Source organism: Equus asinus, chromosome 9 (genome assembly GCF_041296235.1).
Source record: "Equus asinus isolate D_3611 breed Donkey chromosome 9, EquAss-T2T_v2, whole genome shotgun sequence".
NCBI classification, from domain to species: domain Eukaryota; kingdom Metazoa; phylum Chordata; class Mammalia; order Perissodactyla; family Equidae; genus Equus; species Equus asinus.
The window spans coordinates 4,200,313-4,208,360 of NC_091798.1; the positions used below are offsets into that span (position 1 = coordinate 4,200,313).

Here is an 8,048-nt window from a genome sequence, read left to right on the forward strand (position 1 = left end):
ATGGCCTCTCAAATTTGAATGAGCAGGAGAAGGGTTTTTTTGTTTCCAGTGTTCTAGGATTCAAGACTCTGGTTGAAAGAGAAAACTGGAGTGCTCACATGGCCTTTCCTGTTCTTTGCATGTCTTCTGGTATGTTTATTGAAAATGAGACATTTTAAGTAATATGATGTGGCAAATCTGAAAATCAAACCACTCCCAGTGCTTTTGTTCTTGCTGGATTTTTTGTTTGTTTATTAGGTGATTTTTAAAAAATAATGATGTAAAGTCTATGTTCTTACTGTGAGTGGTCACTGAAGTCTCTTCTCAGTTAGCTTAGTGGTCAGCTAATGACTGGAAAGATATTTTCCTAAGTGACTTGAACCAGTAAGTATCCTAATCTTTGCTAGGTGTTCTTTGGGTGTGTTGGGTCATGCCTTCAGCACTTTGGCAAGCTGTTTACATCTCTGCTTTTTCCTTATGTTCCTGATTGCACAGACTCTCAAGGTCAGTGAGAAGTGAAAGTTCAGGACGTTCTCAGGTTTTTCCTGGGCATTTGCACACACCTGCACATCACGTGGCCTTGTAGATTGCCAGGAATATGTTAGAGATTTTCTAAGCCTGTTATGGACATCTCATCCTCCTGCTTTTCCATTTAAATTTTTTGGTCAGTTTCCTGTTTACTCCAACTATTATCACTGACTCAGGCAGTTACTGATTGTTTTCAACAAACACCCTGGGGAAAAAACTTGTTTCTACTGAGTCAGGGCAAATAAAGACAAGCTCTGTTTTTGTGGGTTTCCAGGAGCTGCCAGACCAATCAAATACTGATACTTCCCTGGGAAAAGGGAGCTTTGGGAGCTCCAAATCCATTCTTTCCTTCCCAGTAGCTGCCAGGCTGCTGGTTTCTGTGGCCACTGCAGAGGTGGGAAGAGGGGATGAGATCAGTAAAATTCCTGAATCCTGTTATTCTCACTGAGATAAGAACCATTTTTCTTCAGTAAGTATTCCTCAGATTGTTGTAATACTTTGGTTAGTATTCATAGTCCTGAAAAAGTTGATTTTGACAATATTTGTCAATGTTGTTTTTATGGAAGAGCAGTATTTTAAAGATCCTTATCTTACTACTGAAAAGTGATCTCTCCTTTTGGACTTTTTGTGAGTATTAAGTAAACTAATGTTTATGAGGAATAAAACCATGATTTACCTTCTAAGTGCATGGAATCAATTGTAAGCATGTAAAAATGCTTTAACAGTTTAACTGTATCAGTTTGGTCCAACCCTTGCTTTTCCTTTTACTATCACAGTCACTATTTTATCATCTTAATCTCAGACAGGGGAAATTAATCTATCACATCAATCACCATATCTGAATTTTTACTTCTCTTTTTTTTTTTTACCTCTAGGTTTGTCCACTCTTAATTACTTCAACAAACAGGAGCATAAATATCAGGTGGAAATATAAGTGAAATAGAAACTATATGCTGCCCAGCTAATTATTTAATTAATGCAACCAAGAGAAGCATAATAAAGGCCTTAATATAATTTTAAGCTACTTCCACAGATTTTCACATTCTTGCGACATTGGATTTACTCTTAAAAAATTTTATAAATCAAGAAATTTGAGTTCCAATAGTTTGGATTTGTTTGAAAACTTATGAAATGATACTTTTATATAAAAAGTGACTAACTTCTGTTTTGTTTATTTGCTTTGGCAATGTATAGAGAACACTTGATTCTATTTCTACTGCACTGAAATATTTCAGATGATGGAAATAAATGACAGCTCAGGGGACGACTTCACCTTAGTCGGCTTCTCAGAATATCCCCAGGCTGAGTTCATCCTTTCTCTCTTTGTCTCTGGATTCTACGCCATGACACTCACAGGCAATGTGGCCATAATCTTGGTCTCCCTCCTGGATAGCCGGCTCCACACCCCAATGTACTTCTTTCTCCGAAACCTCTCATTTCTGGACATGTGTTTCACTACCTGCATTGTCCCTGAGATGCTGGCAAACATGTGGAAAGGCAGTAAGAAGATCAGCTACATAGGCTGCGTGGTTCAGTATTCTGTGGCCTTGGCTCTTGGCTCCACAGAGTGTGTGCTTCTTGCTGTCATGGCTGTTGACCGTTATGTTGCTGTCTGCTGGCCCCTCCGCTATGCTACAATCATGCATCAACAGATCTGCCACCTTCTTGCAACTATGTCCTGGCTTTCAGGTTTTGTCAACTCACTCTTTCAGTCTTCACTGGCTGTTGTCTTGCCTCTATGTGGCCACCGCCATGTGGACCATTTCCTTTGTGAGGTGCTGGTCATTATCAAGCTCTCCTGTGTAGATACTGGTCCAACTGAGTTGAAGATGTTAATTGCTCGCCTGATCATTCTTACTGTTCCAGTCTGCATCATCCTTACCTCCTATGCCTGCATCGCCAGGGCTGTGGTGAGGATGCACTCTGCTGAAGGACGACAGAAAGCCTTTGGGACTTGTGCATCCCACCTGATTGTGGTCTCACTGTTCTATGGAACCATCATGTTCATGTACCTTCAGCCTAAGAGTAACTACTCTCAGAACCAGGGGAAGGTCTTTGCCCTTGTTTATACCATTGTTGCCCCTACCCTGAACCCACTAATTTATACGCTGAGGAACAAAGATGTAAAGAGGGCAATTAGAAAAGTGGTCTGGAAGGACTCTGTTTAAGAAATTACAATTCCTGAGATTTGGATTATAAAAATTACTTGGACAATAGACTAATGGAAGGAAGAATAGTTTTCTTAACAGATTTCAGCCCAAACTAATAGAAAGACAAATGAAGCAAGCATTAGATATAAGTTAAATTTAAAATTATCATCAACAGTGGAGATTATAATCTTATAAACAATAGAGGCATTCTTTCAAAATATGTAATCTGGATATTTCACAATATTTATCCATTTCCCCCAGGAGATTATTAGACCTGTCATTTTCTAAGGGATACTGACCATGCTGAGGGAGAGAAGACAGGGCAGACAGGGAAACTGCTCTGAAATAGTTTACATATGATGGTAGATTACATGGATTTATATCTTCATTGAAGCAAGATTGGAATGATACCTTACATAAAAGAAAACTGAGTGAGATGAATCAGAGACGATGTAATACACCATCTCAGCTAGACCAAGGAAAATTCCCTGCAGTATGAGACACTGTACCTCAATCTTAAATGGTGTTTAGGATTTGGACATGGCGACGGAATAGAGAACATTCAGTGCATCTGGACCAAGGTGAGCAAATGTGTCAGTAATACAGAAGGAAACGATACCAAGCTCTATATAGGTGAAGACGTCAAATTCTCCCCTGGCGAGGGTTCTAGAAGCTCAGGTACGCTGTGAGGGGGGCCAGTTATGGTCTTTGGTTGCTGTGTAGGTTGCTGAAATGGATCTGAAATCCAACCTCACGCCAGAGTAAAGATTAAATTTAAAAACTGTTACTGGGGTGTCAGTAAAGAGTCTGAGTCAAAGGGCAGATGGCAATAGGGAGGCACCTCAGAGGACATGAATTGGACACAGAGCAGAGAAGACAGAACTGGAGAGAGTCCCTGAGGAGAACACAGCTGTGGGAACATTTGTAAAGGATGCAGTGGCATCGCCACGGAGAAGACTTACAAGTTTTGGTATCTCGAATTATATGAAATCAATAATTTCAGTCCCATGGACAGTATCAGTCCTTTTGTTTTCTGAATTTATCAGATTGGTTATAATTTAGCTTTTGGCACCATGTGAATGCAAATTTTCCACAATTTCAAACTTGTGTAAAATAGTGTTCAGGAAATCTAAATTCACTTCTCAGAACTGAACAGAATTTAGAGCTGGAAACCCAAACCAAAATCACTTCTCACAGAAATATTAGGATTTAAAGATAACAGTAGGCAAAACTTTTGTTTATCAAAAATAATTTCTCAAAGTCATTAAATCACCCCCAAACAATACACATAATTTTATGTATAAATACATGCAAAGTACATGAAGTATAAATGTATAGAATATATTTCTGGATAAAATATGTATATAAATGTTTCAATTTTATTATATAGAGTGCATTTTAAGGAGTCCCCATATTCGGACTCCTGCAAAGTAAAAGCATATCTGATGCCACCCCAAGTTCAGTGTGGCCACAAAGTCTCTATGTAAGGGATTGTGTACTAACCTTAAAAGTCATTGGAATGTTGTGAGTGGCTTCCAACCATTACCCAGAAAGAAAATGTCCAGAAGAACATGGAAAAATTTTAAATTCTTGGGGACAGTGGAAGACAGCATATTGAAACAATGTAACTAGACTTCATCAGAATTTATGGACACTCTGTTTCTCTCTAAACTTCATGTCCTCTCTGCTCTGCCACAGGTATTAAAGCTGTCTGATAGGTGATTAATGAATAACAGCTAATAATAATGATATTAATATCACAACTTAGTCTGACTGAGCCTGATGGAATAGGTCCTTAGGCTTAATCTGTATATCTTTAGTCTCCAATATGTAAGGGCAAAAATCCAATAAATTAGTAATTAGCGACATTAAAAAACATAACTTTAGTCATGGTTGAGAATATTAATTTCTAGTTCTAGGGAAGGCGATCAGTGAAATGAAGCAGAAATGGTTATTTTAAGATGACATGCCAGACAAAGATACTATGGTCTTAAATTTGACTTCAATTCTGGAAGTCCTGCAGTCCAGAAAATCTGTTAGCATCAAAGATTTCTCCTCTCTGGTGTCTCTGACGCTGGAGGGTGATTTTGTGGACCATCTTACTTTTTTGGCTTACACCCTGCTGTCCTCTGTCTACAATCATTATGAGCATAATTTATTATTTGCCAGGAAATTCAAAAGTTTCAAGTCATTGATATACGGGGTCAATAAATGGCCATATGTGCCAGCTTTTACTATGTTTATATGAGTTGAAAATAAAGTAAACGCCTCTATATGAGTCTTGAAAATGACTTAAGAAAGAAGTATCCAAATGTCATCCCTCATTTTGGGAATTATTTATGTGCTTGGGAGGAGCCTTTGAAAGAGACTGCCCCAAATTTACTATAAGCCACATGTGTACTGTACACAACTGGGCCTCCACCCCCGGTCTTCCTATGTTACTCTTATTGGGATTTTCGTATTTTGGTGTGATAGGTGCTACCAGAGAAGATAAGAGCACAGAGGGATGCTAGATGTCTGCCCCTCTAATACCATATTGCAGTCACAGTTCTTCAGAGAGTGCTAGAATAGAATCAAATGGTTCAAAGGTGATGCTATGAGATTCCATGATGACACAGGGCTTATTTTGTGGTGTGACAACTTCTTTGTTACAGTATTTGCATTTTAATGGTTTTCAGTGACAACAGTGATACTGGTAGTAACTGCAGATATTTGCAGGTATGTGTTAGCTGCTTCCTTGGGAACAAAAAGAAATCAAACTGGTACCTTTCAAAGGGCTACGGTGTTGTCATTTATTCCACTGGTGAAAAGGACCCAGCAAAGCTGTGGGTGTGTATATCTGCTTTCTCCTCTCCTTCCCCATGTGACTCACAGATCCATTCTGACCCAATTCAAGTCACTTACAGTCGTTCAATTCCCATCACCAATGAGCAGCTCAAGGCAGGCCCAGCTGAATCAGTCCATCATCTGTGAGGGGCAGTCAGCCGAGGATCTCATTGCAGAAGATATGGAGAGGGTGTCTGAGAGTGACATTTGAAATTGTCCATTAGAGGAGCTACCCAGTGTGTCATCTGAAGATGACAGCACAGACAAGATGGAAAGATCCTCCATCTTAGAGATGAACTGTGGAATCATTTCCTACTCTGCTTTTTAATAGATATAGCAGATATTATAGACCACATATCATTGGGTTTTTTATTACATGCATCTCTCTTCATTGAGACACATTCAAAATGATAATTTCCAGGATTAGCTATCCTATGTGTAAAGGGACACTTTCATACTTGCAGTTTGAAATGCAACTTTTTGAAGACAAGCTGTTTTGCATCAAAACTTGTAAAAATGCATATGCATGATTGAGAAATTTCATAGATTGGAATTCTTTTTAAATAAAACATTTAAAAATAAAGAGAAAGATGAATGAACAGAAAAGAAAAGTTTTTAGCACAGTGTTATTAGTGAACAAATTAAGTGCTTAAAAGAAGGATTTTGGAACAAAAAATAAATAAAACAAACAAAAAATAATTTTGTCTGTACAATAGACCACTATGCAGCCATTAAAATGTATGTTATGACGCAATATTTTGTGATGAAAAAAATCTCTGAGGTATCTTTAACAAGAAACTTCAAGTTACTAGTGTTAATTAATGATAGCACAGAATTTTTGTATTGCAGATAAGTTTATAGGTGCATAGAAATAGCCTTAGAAATGTATATAAAAGCACTGGCTGTTTTAGACATTATAATTTTGGACAATTTTAATTTATTTTCCTTGAGTTTCCCAATATTTTCAAATGTAAACATTTCTTGCTTTGTAACAGATAAACCAATCCAAATCCAGAAAGAGGTTAACTTTTATTATTTTCAAATTTATTTTTATTATTATTTCCTTTACATAATTATTTGTTATTCAAAAGAACAGAAGGAAATAAATTAGAATCCCTGATGATGGTGCATATAACTTGTGACTAGGCTGGATGGCTTGGGGCAGTGGTGAAACTCAGGATATTAAAGGCCAATGTCACCTTCAAGGTGGGCCACAGACTGACATTCCTGTGTGCCTCCCACTTCGCTTGAATCTTTGGTTCTGGAACTTCCAATGATAATGAGGAGAGGCAGGTGGTGTGGGGAGGGGGTACTTCACACTTCCTTGAGTCTCTGCAGTACTGATGTGGCATGAGCCAGTGGGGATGCCCCAGAGCTTGGCTCAAAATATTTTCAGTGAACTCAAGTGGAGATGAAGGCAGAGGAGTTTCCATGAGAGCTGACCTAGTGCTCAATTTGTAGGTTTCTGGGCTGGACTTCGGACAACAGGCTGTCAGCCAGAGGGCACAAGTTAAGATTGTGGGAAAAGTACAAATTTATATTTAGAGCTACCTGTGGTGCATTGAGGCTTGAGTCAACTCCCAAGACATCCAAACAAAGAACATTTTGATCACTCAGCTCAAGGGAGGAGACTTCACACTTTCTATCAATGTTCCTAATTAAACCTGCAGCTGCGTGAACAGGAAGACTGCAGCCCACCCCAACTCCAAGATAGGAAAGTAGTTGCTGCTGGAGTTCAGAAAAACAATGCAAATTATTAATAGTTTAAGTAACTAAACAGATGCTGCTGGAGCCTATACACTTAGTTTCAAATAACCCCTTTTCAGTATAGGTCTAACTACCAAGAGGTGAGGTAAAACCATGATAAATTAAAACAGTCACTGGAAGTAGGAGAAAATAGTATAGAGTCATATACTGCATAATGACACATGGGTCAACAGTGGACCACATATTCGACGGTGGTCCCTTAGGATTAGTACCATACAGCCTGGGTGTGTGATTGGCTCTACTATCTAGGTTTCTGTAAACAGACGCTATGTTATTCACACAATGATGAAATCACCTAATGACACATTTCTCAGAACATATCCCCATCTTAAGTGACGCTTGACTGTAAATAGGTACATGTGAAAGTGTTTACAAATGTTTATATCATACTTCTCACCATTTTGCATTAAATTAAAATTTCCATCATTATCATTATCTATCAGAATTTTAAGGGAACATTTAAAAAGATAACTGAAAAAAAAGATTGGTATTTTCCCTGGAGTACACAACACTTACTCAAAAGAGGCAAAGTTAGTGGGGCTTTTATTAAATCTAGACAAGCTTCCTGACTGGAACCCAACGCTCCCCCTTGTCTATGGTCGAATTTTACCATGTTTCTCAGTGCTCCATTATCCCTCCAGTTTATTTTTTCTGTCCTTGCACCATTCCCATTTTTTTACTGATAAAAATGATAAGCAATAAGGTATATGAGGAAGCCATTTGGTGTAAAGCTGATTTGGCCTGACCTTATTTATTTTTTTCTTCAAAAGGGCCTAACGTGGCCATTGAGCATGCATT

General features: G+C 38.3%; 1 protein-coding gene across 1 annotated transcript; it reads left to right on the forward strand.

The window, feature by feature from the left end:
* The first annotated feature begins 843 nt into the window (after positions 1-843).
* LOC106825527 (olfactory receptor 2G6-like) lies at positions 844-6,274 on the forward strand. Its single transcript, XM_070518174.1, has 2 exons — positions 844-976; positions 1,383-6,274. Exon 2 carries the CDS (start codon positions 1,743-1,745, stop codon positions 2,673-2,675), a length of 933 nt encoding a protein of 310 aa, XP_070374275.1. The 5' UTR covers positions 844-976; positions 1,383-1,742; the 3' UTR covers positions 2,676-6,274.
* The last annotated feature ends 1,774 nt before the right edge of the window (positions 6,275-8,048 follow it).

Coding starts and splice junctions, on each gene's coding strand:
- LOC106825527 (XM_070518174.1), top strand. CDS start 1,743: ATGATGGAAATAAATGACAGCTCAGGGGACGACTTCACCTTAGTCGGC.